This window comes from Tupaia chinensis, unplaced genomic scaffold (assembly GCF_000334495.1).
Source record: "Tupaia chinensis unplaced genomic scaffold, TupChi_1.0 Scaffold145082_1, whole genome shotgun sequence".
Taxonomy (NCBI): Eukaryota; Metazoa; Chordata; class Mammalia; order Scandentia; family Tupaiidae; genus Tupaia; species Tupaia belangeri.
In genome coordinates this window covers 1,783,184-1,800,506 of record NW_006204943.1, presented here as the reverse complement: position 1 = coordinate 1,800,506, position 17,323 = coordinate 1,783,184, and the positions used below count along the sequence as shown (strand labels likewise).

The 17,323-nt window shown below is 37.7% G+C and overlaps 1 protein-coding gene across 1 annotated transcript in view; it reads left to right on the top strand.

The window, feature by feature from the left end:
• GTF3C3 (general transcription factor IIIC subunit 3) overlaps nucleotides 1-16,004 on the top strand; it is a gene marked incomplete at its 5' end in the record, with an annotated part of 53,386 nt that extends 37,382 nt beyond the window's left edge. Inside the window, 6 exon segments of the mRNA XM_006167774.3 lie at nucleotides 1,350-1,485; nucleotides 4,097-4,334; nucleotides 5,041-5,231; nucleotides 10,427-10,551; nucleotides 11,542-11,694; nucleotides 14,341-16,004. Coding sequence (XP_006167836.2) covers nucleotides 1,350-1,485; nucleotides 4,097-4,334; nucleotides 5,041-5,231; nucleotides 10,427-10,551; nucleotides 11,542-11,694; nucleotides 14,341-14,463 — 966 coding nt within the window.
• Nucleotides 16,005-17,323: the final 1,319 nt, after the last annotated feature.

The window sequence follows — 17,323 nt, the reverse complement described above, 5'->3', positions numbered from 1 at the left end:
TTTTTTTTAACAGAGGTTTTTGCTCTAGTGCACGTGAATTTGCCAGAGAGACACAGAGAGACAGAGAGAGATAGAAAGTGAGAAGCACCCCCCAGGGGGATTGGCCACACCAAAATCCCTTCTCTTCCAGTCTCCTTTCGGGATTTTGGTATGTATGCACATACACCCGGCGTGAGTTTCAAGTCTCTAGGTCTGGATTTGAAATATGGTTGACTATGTGGGAGTCCAGAGATGTAACCATTACTGTTTTTTTTTTTTTTAAAGAATTATTGAATTTTATTTATTCATTCACTTACTATATATTTTTAATTTGACCAGAGAGAGACCCAGAGAGAGAGAGATGGGGGAGAGAGAGAGGGAAAGTGAGAAAGCAAGCCTTCAGGTCCAAGACTTGAACCGTGGTCGGCCTTGTAGGAGTGTCCAGCATCTTAACCACCATGCCATCTGCTGGTCCCAAGATGTAACCATTACTGGTTACCAGCCATCTGCTGGTCCCCTAATTGTTGACTTTCTGAATGTTTAGTATTTGATTTAAACAGATAATAGCTACTTGGTAATCATTTTTCTCTATTAAACTTAAACTTTTTAAAGTGAAATTCAGATAGACATAAGAGATGAGTGGTATACAATTGAAAGTTCTACATGGTCGCATAAACTTGATAGACTAAGTGAAATAAAATCCTAATTCATATTTAGAAAAATGAGACCATAGTATTATCAATTATTGGCCCTATAAACAGTATGATGTACCTAAATTCTTCACTTTGCAAAAATATTTTTCAGATCTGACATTGTTTCTGAGTGGCATTTTTCCAGGGAAGTGTGTGTGTGTGTGTGTGTGTGTGTGTGTGTTCACACATGTACATGTTACAAGTTAGGGGCCATGAAATGGCATGGTGGTTAAGGTGCTAGACACCCACATGGCTGAACCAGATGTGGTGGCCTGAAAATCATGCTAGGCGTGTGTGCTTGTGTACCCAAAATCCCAGGAGGAGAATGAAGGGACTGTGGTGTGGCCATCCCTCCTGGGGGTTGATTTCTCACTTTCCCTCTCTCTCTCTCTCCCTCCAGCAAGCCCACGTGCCCTATGGCAGAAACCAAAAAAAAAAAAAAGTTAATATGAATTGCTTTTTTCCCTTCTAAGGTGAATAGTGTGACTAAAATCTCCTTCGGTAAGGAAAAAACTTGGTCTATTCTTTTGACTTTTATGTTTTTTTTATGTTGTAGTTTGGCCTCTTTTTTCCTAATTAAAGGAACTTTTAGACACTTGTGGTACTGTGGCCCATCATATAGGTTTTCTTTATAGAATTATTGATAAAAAAAATCTGAAATTATCATTTTTAATTCAGGTTGCAATGAATAGAGCCCAAGTCTGTTTGATATCCAGCTCCAAATCTGGAGAGCGGCATCTCTACCTTATTAAAGTATCAAGAGATAAAATATCAGACACCGGTGACCAAGACTCAACAAATTGTGATGCAAAAGGTAATTACTTTATTTGCTCTATTATATAAAACTTGACTGAATTGAAAAAGACTGATGAAGTAATATCTGATAGTAAGCAAATTGAAAATACGTCATTTTCAAATAAACTAAAATTTTCTAATCTAAGTCTCAAGCATACTTCATTTGATGTTAAAAAAAAAGGAAAGGTTCAGTGTAAATACTTTTAAGTTTTAAAAAATGAAAAGGAAAGCATCTCCTTGTATCCTTTTGAGAAAAAGGTAAAACAATATTTTTAATTTTGACTTTTTAAAAAGAAACTGTATTTTAAGAACTTGTGAAGATTAGATGACAGTATGGATTATTTGTAGTCACTTCACTTACATATATTCCATTTTCTGAGAAATCTATTGTAGACAAATATAGCAGTAGTCATAGAAACTGACTTTAAAAGACATCTATTTTGCTTAGAAAAGCATCAAGTGTGTTTGTGTGAAGTTATTACTAAGAGGACTTTGGAAATGCCCTAACCTATAAATCAAAGGTGTCAGTCAGAAGGTTAATTAACAGACATTTACGAAATAATAATTGTTGGTATTATTAGAATCCGAGGAAAGGTGGGAGAATTCATCTGCTCAAAATCTAGTTACAAATGCCTCAGAACCTGCCATCTCTTCATTGATTCTAGGTTTATCCCAGTACCGCCTGCTTCTATTGCATGTATTCTAGATCATATTTCCTTCAGTTCTGTTGAGCCATTGGGAAAGTCGTGATGCATTTTTACATAGAAAAGCCATAGAAAAATACATCATGACTTTCCCAACAACCTAATATTTTTCTCTATATCAGATGCTGCCTGTTTTCTTTCAGTGATTCCCCACTTTAGGTCCATTATGACTTTTCTTAGGTTTATAAGGTTTTGTTGGTTTGCTTTACTAATTTCATCATAGTGGGTAATCACATTACATTGGTGTGTCAAGATAGGGAGAGCTAATAATAAGCCTCTTTATATTACCTGTAACCTTGCCCTGTGAAACTTTCATTTGGCTTTTCTTTTTTTTTAAATACTAGAGGGCACATGAGAGAGAGAGAAACCTCACCCCAGTGGGACCTGGTCACACTATAATCTCTTTTTCTTTCAATTCTCCATATCATCAAGATCGTGGATACCCAAAGCGTGTACCTGGTGTGTCATTTAAGCCTTTCAGGCTGGCACTCAAGCTCTGGTCGGTCAACTGTGTGGTATCTAGCTTTTTTTGCTTAGTGCTTAACTGCTCTACTGTGGGGCCAGCCTATTCTATATTTCTCATAGACATTTCCTCTCATTGCTCTAGTCTCTTCATAGCTATTAGATTTAAGGAATGTACGATAATTCCACTGGATAGCAGTTCCATAACTTATTTAATCGTTTCCTTATTTTTTGCCATACGATTGGTTCTGATAGTTTTTCTGTATAGATAATAATATCATAAGCATCATCATACATATAGATTTACCCATAGTTTAATGTTGTAATATAGATTCCTAGAGGAGGATTACTGGATTAAAGGCATTACAAATTTTTTTATAGGGGACCAGCAAGTGGCATGGTAGTTAAGGTACTGGACACTTCCACATGGTTGACCATGGTTTGAGTCCTGGATCTGGTGGCTTGCTTTCTCACTTTCTCTCTCTCTCTAGTCAAATTAAAATGAATGAATGAATGAATAAGTACAGTTAAATAATTCTTTAAAAAACTTTTTTTTTTTAATGGGGACTGGCAGGTAGCATGGTGGTCATGGCGCTGGACTTCTACATAACTGCCCACAGTTTGAGTCCAGACCTGGTGGCTTGTTTTCTTACTTTGTCTCTCTCTGATCAAACTAAAAAATAATAATAAATAAATTAATCCTTTTAAAAAATTTATAGCTTTTGATAGTATTCAAGGGCTATAAGAGGGAGGCTTCTTTTTTTAAATTATTATTTATTAAATTTTATTTATTCATTCATTTATTTTTAATTTGACAGAGAGAGAGAGAGAGAGAGAGAGAAAGAGGGGAAGTGAGAAAGCAAGCCACCAGGCCCGGGACTCGAACCGTGATCATCCATGTGGGAGTGTCCAGCACCTTAACCACCATGCCACCTGCTGGTCCCAAAGGGAGGCTTCTTACAGAGAAATGGGAAAGAGAAGATGTTAAAAGAAAAGAGAAATTTTAAGACAGAGAAAAGAAAAATAAGATTATAAAATAATCTCAAGAACAATCTGAATCTCAAAGTATGGATGTGAAGTTATTTTCTGAGCAGATGTTTGAATATTTTGTAGCTGCAGAGTCCTCTGTCTGACCACAGTTATGGAAAACTACTCTTTCTGCCCTGAAGGAGCATATATCCTAGCTATCACTTGGAAATGCAAATTTGGGTTAGCTGGACTTTGGGAAACAAGTTAGAGTGAGAATTACCAGGGATTGCAGATCTTAGGAAGAGTAGAAGGATGTCGTGTTGATGGAGTGTACACAAGCAGCTAACCCCTTTCATTTTTGTCAGGAGAGTGTTGTCAAGAGTCAGGCCCATCATTATTGAGTTTATTTTGAAATTGTTCATGTGAATATTGCTTTCTAATTGTATTGTTTCTGGAAATACAATGCCTTAATTGTTTTTCATTGTCTCATTTTAGCAATATTTGCTGTACTCACAAGTGTCTTGACAAAAGAAGATTGGTGGAACCTTCTCTTGAAGGCCATATACACCCTATGTAACCTAGCCCGGTTTGAAGAAGCTGAGTTACTTGTAGATTCTTCGCTGGAGTATTACTCATTTTATGACGACAGGCAAAAGCGCAAAGAACTAGAATACTTTGGTCTGTCTGCTGCAATTCTAGACAAGAATTTCAGAAAGGCATACAACTATATCAGGTGACTTTCTAATAACTTAATTTAATTAGTTTCTTGATAAAATATGTACCTGTACTTTGATTTAGTCTCTCATAGTTGACATTAATAAGCAGTTTTATTTTAAGCTCTAATGTTGGTTACTGGTTGATTCATTTCAAGCTAACTCTCACAGGCAGTATATGCAGGCACGAGTTCTAGAACCAGACCTCCTCAGTGCCTATCTCAGCCTTGAACACTTATTAGCTGTTTCCCCTTTGGCTGATTACTTAACCTATAGACCTGAGTTTCCCCATCTATAAAAAGACATCATTATACTACCACCTCAGAGGATCATTATAGAGATTAAATGAGTTTATGTCTACAGCCTTTTAACGATTGTGGCAAAAATTTTTTACTAATTATTATTCAATGCTAATTGTACCGTAGCTATATTTGACAGGTAGCAGTAAAGGGAAATTTAAACTACCTGATTCTAGTTTTTGGTTTGAAAATGTTGAAAAGAAAGCAGGAACAAAATGTAGAAATATTAACTTAAGCAGCATTTTTAGGAAGAAACCTTTCATATTATAAGAGGTTTTATTTACTGAAATGGTTGAATCAGTCTGCTTTTCTTATTGAGGGTAGTATATTTGAATATTGGTAGATCAGCACTGAAGGGTTTTATTCTTAGAAAATGGGAAGATGTTCTTTTAATGTTATTTTTCCCTTTCATTCGCTTCAATTTTAGGATAATGGTAATGGAAAATATCAATAAACCCCAGCTCTGGAACATTTTTAATCAAGTCACCATGCGCTCCCAGGATGTACGACATCATCGTTTCTGTCTCCGTTTAATGCTGAAAAACCCAGATAATCATGCTCTATGTGTCTTAAATGGACACAATGCATTCGTGTCTGGGAGTTTTAAGCATGCACTTGGTAAGTGTCCTGGCACACGGCATTATAAAACATAGATCATGTGGTGGTTCAGAGCTTAAGCACCCCTTATAGTAGATCTGTCTGGGTTTAAATAGCAGTCCTGTATGGCAAATGATTCTGCCTCCCTCTGCTGCTTTTTTTTAATCTCTAAAATGGAAATAGTAATTAGACAGCTTCCTTGTACACTATTGTGAGAACTAAAAGAGTGAATACAGGGACCAGCAGTTGGCGTAATGGCTATGTGGCTGGACTCCCATGTAGTTCAGTGGTTCGAGTCCTGGACCCGGTGGCTTAAACTCACACCAGGTGCATGTGTGTGCGTGCCCAAAATCCCAAGTGTGAATACAAAGTACTTAAAACAGTGTATGGCATATATGACACATGGCTATAAACATTAGCAGTGATGATAATAATGAATAATTGGTTTTTTTAAAGAATTATTTTATTCAATTTTATCTATTAATTTACTTCTTTTTTTTTTTTTTTAATTTGACTAGAGAGGGACAGAGTGAGAAAGAGGGAAAACAAGCCATCAGATCTGGGACTTGAACTGCGATCGGCCATGTGGGAGATCAGTGCCCTTAACCACCATGCCACCTGCCGGCCCCAATAATTACTCATTTTCTTTCTTTTTTATAGGATCCAAGTGCTTGCCAGAGAGTGTGTGAGAGAGAGAGAGAGACAGAAAGCAAGAAATCACCCCCCAGGGGGGATGGCCATGCCACAGTCCCTTCTCCATTTTCCTCTTGGGGTTTTGGGCATGCACACATGCACGCTGCTGGGTTTTCCTCTTGGGGTTTTGGGCATGCACACTTTCACGCTGCTGGGTTCAGGACTTGAACTGCAGTCAGCCACGTGGTATTCCAGTGCCTTAACTACTATGTCACCTAATGGCCCCTGTAATTCATTTTGAGAGTAAACAGTTCTCCCTCCTTAGGCTTATTTTAAAAATAATTGTCATTAATTATGATTGCTTTGCCACTTGATTTTGAAAAATTTTACTTATTTATTATTTTTATTCAGTTTGACCAGAGAGAGACAAGGAGAGAGGGAGAGAGGGGAGAGTGAGAAAGCAGGCCACCAGGTCTAGGACTCCAACTGTGGTCAGCCATGTGGGAGTCCATGCCTTAACCACCACACCACCTCCCAATATTTTTTTAAGAATTATTTATTTTATTTAATTATTATTATTATTTTAAGAGAGATTTTTGTTATGGTACATGTGCTCTCACCAGAGACAGAAAATGAGAAATCACCCCCCGGGGATGGCCACACTACAGTCCTGTCTCCTCCATTTTCCTCTCGGGATCTTGGGCACACATACGCATGCGCCTGGTGTGAGTTTTAAGTCGCAGGGTCCAGGGCATGAACTACTGTCGACTATGTGGGAGTTCAGCAATGTAACCATTATACCATCTGCTTGTCCCTTAATTTTATTTCTTAATATTATTTTTTAATTTGACCAGAGAAAGGCTGAAAGACAGAAAGGGAAAATGAGAAAGCAAGCCACCAAGTCCAGGGCTTGAACTGCGGTCAGTCATGTGGGAGTCCAGTGCCCTAACTATACCTGTTGGCCCCACCACTTGATTTTAATTTGTTATACATTGGTCATTAATAAGACGGAATTTCTCTAAGAAGGAATTAGAAGCAAATAAGTAGAAAAAATGCCTAACCAAGTATTTAAACTTAAAATTAGGTCAGTTCTTCTACTTGCCAAATGCTAGTGTTGCCAAGTTCACCTCTTCTGAATAAATTATGATTTTTGGCTATTTGAAAATTTCCTTTCTTTGTGCTATCTATGGCTGTTGTTTTTGAGTTGTCAGCCAGTAATCTCAAACATCACGTGTTGAACCTTTCCTCTGTTGTATGTGCTTGTTGGTTTAATATTGAGAAAACGCAGAGCTTCAATTTTCTTGTTCTATATTAGAAACATTTTCAGAAGGTAAAAATAGAAATATCCAATCTGGGGACCGGCAAGTGGCATGGTGGTTAAAGGCGCTGGACTCCCACATGGCCGACCACGGTTCAAGTCTTGGACCTGGTGGCTTGCTTTCTCCCTTCCTCTCTCTCTGTCTTTCTGATCAAACTGGAAAATAATAATGATAATAATAATAAAGTTAAATAAAAGAATTCTTTAAAAAAAAAAATCCATCTTTGCTACTAAAGAGAATCATGGTGTCATTCCTCCCAGGGTAGGAGCTGGAAGGAGTAACAGCAGATGGCAGGTTAAGGTGGTTGAATCCCACGTGGCTAACTGTGCTGTTTGAGTTCCAGCAGCTTGAAAAACATTCTGGGTGTCGTGTGTGTGCGTGTGCGTGTGCGTGCGCACGAGCGTGGTCAGGATCCCAAGAAAAAAATAAGAGAAGGATTGCTGCTTGGCCATTTTCCTACTTTCCCCCTCTGTCCCTGGCGAGTGCACACACACACACACACACACACACACACAAAGCTGGAAGGAGTATAAGTTTTTTTTTGTTTGTTTGTTTTGCTATAGCGCATGTATGTTAGAGAAAGACAGTGAGAGGGAAAGTGAGAAATCACCCCCTCAGGGAATATGGCCACTTTGCAATCCCTTTTCCTCCATTCTCCTGGGATTCTGGGCACACACACATGTATAGCTGGTGTGGTTTTCAAGCCACTGGTTCTGGGATTTGAACCATGGTCATCCATGTGGGAGTCCAGTGCCTTAACCAGTATGCTATCTGCTGGCCCCAGGAATATGATTTTATTTATGTATTACTCCTTTATGTGATAAATTTGCTTAAATTCTCTTTATATAATTATATTTTTAAAAAATTATAGTTTTATTTATTATTTTTTAATTTACTATAGGGCACACTGCACTTACCAGAGACAGACGGGTTGGGGGTGGTGAGAAAGCAAGCCTCCAGATCCGCGATTTAAACTGTGGCTGGACAAATGGGAGTCTTGCACCTTAACTCCTGTGCCATCTGCCAGCCCCTGTTATAGATTTTTGATATAATTGTATATATAGAATACATGGTATTCATAAAATTCCAAGTTTTTATTTTATTATTGGATACATTTAGTTTTCTCTGGAAACAAAGTGTTGCATTTAGAAAAACAACACCTAGAGGTTTTTTTTTCTGCTATAGGGTGTGGTCATGTGGGAGTCCAGCAATGTAACCACTAAGTCATCTGCTAGTCCCATAACACCTGTATAATTGAAAAAACAGAATAAAGCTACTTTTTCTTTTTTCGTCTCCATGATCCATCATATTTGAATTTCAAAAACAGATCAATTAATTTTACTAAAGAATTTGACCAAAAGACACATTCTTCCACTACTTTCGGAATATATTTAATCATAAAATATAGATTGATGGTCACAACAGATGAACTTTTTGTTTGTTTGTTTGTTTTAAGTATTTCACACTGGAGTTGTCTAGCTGTGCCTAAAGAAAGAAGAAAGTGAGGGTTTTGGTTTTTTTCTTTGTTTTTTGGAGAGGTTTTCACTATAAGGCGTGTGCGCTCACCAGACAGACAGAGAGAGACATAGAGACAGAAAGCGAGAAATCACCCCCCAGGGGGGATGATCATGCCGCAATCCCTTCTCCTCCATTCTCCTCTCGGGATCTTGGGCACGCACGCACATGCGCCTGGCATGAGTTTTAAGCCACCGGGTCCGGGACGCGAACCGCGGTTGACTACGTGGGAGTCCAGTGAGATAGCCATTACGCTAACTGCTGGTTCCCGAAAGTGAGGGTTTTTTTGAGAATTTCTTTTGCTATGGGGACATGCATTTTTTTGCAAAAATCACCCCCTGAGGGGATGACCACACCACCTTCTCTTCTTCATTCTCCTCTCAGGATTTTGACTGTGCGTGCATACGTACCCAGTGTGAGTTTCAGTCCGCCTGGTCTGGGACTAGAACTGAGGAAGAGTAGGAGTCTAGTGCCCCAACCACTACACTACTTTCTTGCTGCTAAGAAAGTGACTTAGTTACTCATGTTAAATCTTCACAGTCAGGATACATTCATAGGGAAATTTTCTTCTAATTGTGTTATATGTTATTTATTGTTTAAATTCAGACCAGGAGGCCAGCAGAGAGAGTGGTAGTTAAGATTTTAAATTCCCACATGACCATCCATAGTTCAAGTCCTGGTCCTGGTGGCTTGCTTTCTCATTTTCTCTCTCTCTGTGTCTCTTTCTGCTTTACCTCTCTTGTGAGCACACGTACCCTATAGCAAACTTAAAATAATTGTAATGGTAATAATAAATAAAATAAATAATTTTAAGAAATGATTCAAACCAGGGCCTGCAGGTGGTATGGTGGTTAAGGTGCTGGACTCCCACATAGCTGACTACAGTTCGAGTCCCAAACCTAGCAGCTTGCTTTCTCACTTTTGCTCTCTGTCTCTGTCTCTGTCTCTCTCTCTCTGGTGAGCGTGTGTATCCTGTAGCAAATTTAAAAATAATTAAATAATTATAATAGTAATGATAGGGGCTGGTAGGTGGTATGGCAGTTGAGGCTCTAGACTCCTACATGGCTGACTGAGATTTGAATCTCAGACCTAATGGCTTGCTTTCTCTCTCTCTGGTTAAATTAAAAAAAATAAATAAGTAAATGATTCTTTAAATTAAAAAAAAAAGATAAATAATTTTTAAAAAACAAGATTCATGGAGGCAGCAGGTAGTGTGGTGGTTAAGGGTGCTGGACTCCCATATGGTCAACCACGGTTTGAGTCCCGGGCCTGGTGGCTTGCTTTCTCACTCCCCCACCACCACCCTCACTCTCCCTCTCTGGGGATTTAAATAAATTAATTATTAAGTAAGTAAGTAAGTTAAATAAAATAATTCTTTTAAGAAAGGAATTATTTTATTTAACTTTATTTATCCATTTATTTATTTACTTTAATTTGACCAGAGAGGAGTAGAGTGAGAAAGAGAGAGTGAGAGAGAGAGAGAAAGCAAGCTGCTAGGTCCAGGACTCGAACCATGGTTGGCCATATGGGAGTCCAGCACCCTTAACCACTATGCCACCTGCCGGCCCTAAAATAATTTTTAAGAAACAAGATTCAAATCAATGTGCATCTGATTGATATTTAATATACAGTAGACACCTGTATATGCTGAAAATCAGTAATGTTTGTTTAGCCTTAAACTCTGAATAAATGTTGAAAAAATAACTCTATTCTTATCACCCCATCTGACACTACTGCTCATTTTTCCAGGACAGTATGTGCAAGCCTTTCGTGCCTGTCCACATGAACCTCTTTATAGCCTTTGTATTGGCTTAACCTTTATTCACATGGCATCTCAGAAGTTTGTGTTAAAGAAGCATGCCCTTATTGTGCAGGTAATTCATTTGGAGTTCCTATTACTTGATTTTATGTTCCTTGTAAATGAATCTCCTTAATGCTTTTTTTGTTAATCCTCTTCAAGAGTAATACCTGCTTAGTACATGTGTTGGGAGTCCTCAATACTCATGCCTTTGTTTAGCACTCATGTGACTCAAGGTGTAGTTGTTCTCTTGGCCAAGACATGGTAAGGATAAATAGCTAGATCACAGGGGAAAAGACACAGGAATCTGGAGGAATCCCTGTTTAGGCTTCCTTAGACTGTGGAGCCTAGAAGTCTTTAGCCATCCTAGGTTCTGAAAGTTCATGTAATGCTGCGCATTGGGAACCAGATCCTACCTGGCCAACTGCAGTTCAGGTCCCCATTGTGTAGCTTGAAAAACATGGCAGGTGCACATGTGTGCCCAGAATCCTGACAGGATGGAGAAATGAATAAAAAAAGGATTGTGGCATGACCATGTCCCATTGGGAATAGGGGCAGTGATTTCTCCTGTTTCTCTGGCAAGCAGATGTGCCCTCTGGGCAATAAAAAAATGTACTCAAAGTGAGTTTGCTTTTTAAGAGTAAACCATTCTAAATTATTGTTATAAAGGGTTCAGGTTTAATAATTTGCTCAAACTTTTAGGGACATAGCCCAAATCAGTTAGTTTATTGGCTTCTAATACCATGAAAGCCAATTCGAAACTGTAAAAAAATGTATTTGACACTTTTAGAGATTATGGATCTTTGGCATCTGGTTGTAACATTTGGCTCTATTTTCTGTGAATATTTTTGTTCTTAGCTGTAAATTTTTTTTCTTTACATCTTCGTAAGAACTGTAACATGACACTTGGTAACACCATAACGTGACATTACACTACAGAGATAATGTTCTTTTAGAGCAGGCCTTGGTCTTTTTTTAACGTTAAATTCATTTTCCCAGCACTTGGCCCGTACCCTGGTTCAGTACATTCTTGATACTAATTTGTTCACTTTTCTCTTTTGGATAGGGCTTTTCCTTTCTTAATCGGTACCTCAGTCTACGTGGGCCTTGCCAGGAGTCATTCTACAATTTGGGCCGGGGCCTTCATCAGCTGGGGCTGGTTCACCTTGCAATCCACTATTACCAGAAAGCCCTGGAGCTCCCTCCACTCTTGATAGAGGTATTGCACAATTTACTTTAAAAACTGAGAAGTCACTTCATTTCATCTGTGGATTAAATGCAGTTAGCTAAATATTGTGGTCAACAGTGAACTAAATGTATTTCTTCCCTTGTTCAATGTATTTATGGGGTTACGTGCAGAACTAGCTAATTCTTAGACATCCTGGTCTTATGACTTGATCAGAACCATGTGGGCATTTAAGGCATTGCTACTACACACTCTGATGATCTATGTGTGAAGTCTAATTTTCATTTTATTTCCTGAAGAAAGTATGAGTATTTGTTTTCACCATTAGTTTTAAATGTTGTGTTTTTTTTTTGAGAGGTTTTTGCTATGCACTCGCCAGAAAGAGACAGAGAGACAGAAAGCAAGAAACCATCCCCCAGGGGGGATGGCCACACTGCAGTTCCTTCTCCTCTGTTCTCCTCTCGTTATCTTGGACACACACACACACACACACACACACACACACACACACACACACACGCGTCCAGCGTGAGTTTAAGTCACCGAGTCTGGGACTTGAACCACGGTCAACTACATGGCAGTCCAGCGACATAGCCATTACACTAACTTCTGGTCCCAGTTTTAAATGTATTTTAACACAGCAATAATAAATCTTTTTAGTTTCACTCATAGTCCCCATATTTTTTCACAATTATTTTCTGTTGCCAGTATTCAACATTAGTCTTTAAGCAAATGATTGTTTATTGTGGAACTATTTACAATTGCTAAGTCATGGAAACAACCCAAATGCCCACGTACAGATGAATGGATAGAAAAACTGTGGCACATATACTCAATGGAATACTATTCAGCCATAAAAAACAACAAAACCCTGGCTTTTGACAGGAAGTGGATGAATATGAAAGATTTACTGCTAAGTAAAGCAAGCCAGGCTATGAAGGAGAGGCATTGTATGTCCCCACTAATATATACCGAGTATCTACACTCTATGACTGAAACTAATTGATGAAAGGATATAGAAACGCAGTATATAGATGTAAATACCAAATACAGTGCGTGTGGAAGAGTAGGGTCTGAGGAAAGACATTTAGAAGAAAAATAGGGAGGCAAAGCATTAATGGCACAAAAGAATGTGGTATTATCTGTTGAAGGTATTTTGTAGTTTTTTTTTTTAAAGAATTATTTAACTTTATTTATTATTATTATCATTATTATTTTTCAGTTTGATCAGAGAAAGAGAGAGAGAGAGGAAGTGAAAAAGCAAGCCACCAGGTCTGAGACTTGAAGCATGGTTGGCCATGTGGGAGTCCAGTACCTTTAACCACCATGCCACTTGCCAGCTACGGTATTTTGTAGTTTTATCAACTGTACTAGGGAGAAATGTTCACCTGTTGAAATATCCATTTTGTAAGCCAAGTAATAATATGATTGAATGTATAAAAGAAAATGAAATGAAAGAAAAAGAATATATTATTTTTATAGTTATGTGAATAGAATATATATACTTTTGTGTGTTTTATTTCATAAATAACTTTATTTTATATTGCTCGCTACTTGGTGCTTTATAATTTTTTTTAAAGAGATTTTTGCTATAGAGTGTGTGTACTTACCAGAGAGACAGAAAGTAAGAAATCACTGTCCCCTCCCCCCATGGAGGATGGCCATGTTGCAATCCTTTCTTTATTTTCCTGCTGGGATCTTAGGCATGCATGCATATACACCTGGTGTGAGTTTAAAGTCACCTTTTCCAGGATTTGAACCACAGTTGGCCATGTGGGAGTCTGGTGATACAAGTATTATGCCATCTGCTGGTCCCTATAATAATCATTTTTATTTATTACAGATGTATTTTCAGTTGACCCCAAAATTTTGGATTAGGGAAGATGAGAAACAATATGTATTAATAGATTGAATCCATTCCATGAGTTCATTTCTTTGTTATTTTAGTAGGAAAAATTATAACATCCCTGAGGTAATCATTGTAAATTACTGTGGCGTGTACCCCTCAGACCTTCTCTTTATATACCTTTCTGATATAGAAGAGGTGTTTCTTTCCAAATCTGTTTATTGGTATTTATTATTATTTTTTACATTCAGAAGTTTTTTTATGAAGTGTTATCAAGTTTTTCCTTTATAGTTTACTTTTGCTACCATATTTAGAAGGAACTTTCCTAAGATTTCATTATTTTATTATTATTCAATTGTATTTTTTTAAACAGATTTTAAAAAGCTCTTAAATCTTTAATGTGGGGCTAGCAGGTGGCATGGTGATTAAGGTGTTGAATTCCCACATGGCTGACCAAGGTTTGAATCTTGAACCTGGTGGCTTTCTCTCTCAGTCTCTCTCTCTGGCAAAACTCATGTGAAAAAAAATAATAATAAAAAAATAAAGTAAATCTGGAAAAGATATTTAATTTATCTGGAGTTTATTCTGTTAGGTGGGCTTGTTGATGAAATTTCCCTTATTGGTTAGGTATTTTTTAATATTTGATAATACTATTACTATAATGATGATCAGCATGGATTCAAAGTATATGGATATTTTTATAATATGTTTTAGTATAATAGAATTTTAATAGCTTTTGGAAACTTAACACTTATAAAACTATTTGGTATATGATTGTCTTGGGTGGCAATTTCAAATATAAAAATATTCATGGATTCTTTTTCCCCCTTTAGGGAATAGAAGTTGACCAGATAGACTTAAGAAGAGATATTGCCTACAACTTGTCTCTCATCTATCAGAGCAGTGGGAATATTGGAATGGCTCAAAAGCTTTTGTATACCTATTGTTGTATATGAAGCACCGCAGCTCAGGAAGGAGCCTTGAGCAGCTGCTGTGTGAGGACCAATATCTTCTGTCTCAGAGCTCACTCTTTCTACTCCAGAATAGAAATGATAGTTTTGGAATTATCTAATGGTGTATTTCATTTTTAATATGTGATAATGATCTTTTGGTAGATATGCGAAGATGTCATTCTTAGAGTTTGTATATTTTTCTGTCATTTTCCATTCTGTAGTAAAAATATCCCCAGTGCTGAAGTAGATGACCCTGTGGGCCAGCTTGGAGTTGAATGCACTATTTTTTTTTTTACTTATATCAGTTATTTATCTGTGCATTTAATACTATATATTAAATGCCTACTGTATACCAGGTGCTGGGACTATGGTAGTAAGACAGATGTGGTCTTGTCCTTGTGGCCCTTACAGAGTTCGTTACTACCAGTGAAATCATTACGGCTCAATGCAGTTCTTTAAATACGGAACATGAGCATATATTTATTTTGAAAAAATGCTCGCTGTGTTTCTGCATACGTCGTCATCGTTAGTCACTCATCATTTCTTAGAGCCCTGTCACTATTATATGAGGTGATTTCTCAAATACATGAAACAGGGGTTGCTTATTAAAGGAAACACAATTTGAGACTTTGTGATGTCAAGGCAGTTACTTTATTGGGCACATAACAAAATTATTTTAAATGGTTGTATGGTAGAAAGACAAATAGCTGATTTCATCTTTCACTTTTTACCTGCATGTTTCTTAACTATGTAGACAGACTTGGGAGGCTGGACTTAGTTCAGAAAATACTGCTCCAAGCAAAAGAAAAAGAACGTTATCTATTGTGGCTTCCCAGCAAAAAAAAATAGAAAAGAGGATCATTATGAATACATGACACAGTTTCCATTTCAAGATCACTAGGAATATAGGAAAGACTGGGAAGATTGTTTGATATATAAAGTATTGTTGATAAAGTATTAAAAGAAATGGATAAAAGCCTTTTACTCATCTCTAACATTGTATGTTCTTGAATATAAGGTAACGATACTTGTTAGCTGTAGTATTGGTTTAATAACAACATTTTTTTTTTTTAATTTTGCCAGAGAGTATGTGCGCACTCGCACTGTGGGGGAAGGGGGCAGGAAAGTGTGCCCCATGCGGTTTAAGCATGCACGCACACACACGCGCGCACACACACACACACACACATGGAGTGTTTCTCAAAGCATTTCTCAAGCTGTCGGGTAAGGTACTCAAACTGTGTAGTTGGCTATGTGGGATCCAGTTGCCTTAACCTCCAGGCCGTGGACAGGCCCTAGTAACAGCTTTTTAGGGAAAATAAATGCTATAATAAATGTGTATATGAGCTGCAAGACCCAGTCCAATTGAGGTAGGGAAACAGGTCTAAGGCTTAGGATGAAGGAATACAATGAGGGGGTTTTAGGAATTCTTGCCACTGTTTATGGTATATATTTAATTTTCTAATTGAGAAGCATAATTTGTGTATAAGTAAGTGTATTGTGCACTCTGTGTGTGTGCTTTAAATAAAATTTATTTTTATATAGGTTGTTTCACATGTTTATATATTTTTAATTTCTTGCCACTCACCGGTAATGAAAACACTACCTGTGAATAATAAGTTAGATTTATGTCTTGGTGTACCATGGAATCGAGCATTCTGCATTGAATTTCTCTTTTGAATTAAGCTCACTGGACTCGGACTCTGGTATCTTAGGCAACCTTGTCAGAAACAACAAATTTCACTTACAGTCTTTTAATGAAAAATGCTGATGATGCATAAGTTCATTTAACATTTAAAATCATAGCTACTACTTGCTGAGATTTTACTGTGCTATTATCGCGTGCTGAGTACCACGGTAGACACTTTAGGAACCTATGTCTGCTCTCCGCCACCGGCGTGGTAGGCGTTGCTATTGCCCTTGTCTCCACCTCAGGTAGAGGTTAAATAGCATCTTCTAGAGCACCAGTGAGCTTGCTTGCACGTATTGGTCACAGGAACTTTTGCTCTGGTCCAGAGTAAATGTAAAAGTTTTATTTTAGATGGAGAAAGGAAACCTTTTTTTAAATTTTTTTGTCTCCCAAAACTTCAGCCTATGAGAACTCCTGTAGAAGACATATTTTGGGATGGTTTTGGAAAACTCGGTCATTTCTTTAGCTGCCATCCTCACCCCGGCCACAGGATCCTGATAGTCACTTAGGCAGTAAGATTTGCTTCTACTGTTCTCAATTGGTCCAGCAGGAAGTCCACTCCTGAATGAAGCAGGGCCTATTAAGTTTCCTCCCACCTTCCCAGGAAATTTTAGAATTGAGATAGAGCAGGGCCAATAGGCATGGTGGTTAAGATGCTTGACTCCCTCATGGCCGACCACCGTTCGAGTTCCAGATCTGGTGGCTTGCTTTCTCATTTTCTGTCTGACCTTCTCTCTCTCTCTCTCTCTCTCTCTGGTGAGCAAATGTGCCCTATAGCAAGTTAAAAATAATAATAAATTAAACAATCCTACTCTATGATTTACTGGCTTCCTTTCCTTTAGATCCTAAAAAAAAAAAAAAAAAAAAAAGAATTGAGATAGAATCTTCTCGTGGGGACTAAAACTTAGTTATGAGGCAAACTAGCAGTTGACCCATGCCATTGAGGAAGGGAGAGGCATACATTAAAAGATGAGAGTAATCTCAGTTCCCAGAGCTTTCCCAGTTTTAGTGCTATCCTTTTCTAAGGCTAGCTGCATTTTTAGCCTTGTGTTCATTCTATAAAATATCCTTGATTCAATAGTAACTTTAATGTTTAACTTCTGCTTTAATGTCTACACTAATGTTTAAAGCTTACATTTTTCTGTTGTGCCAAGAAAACAAAGATTAAAAACC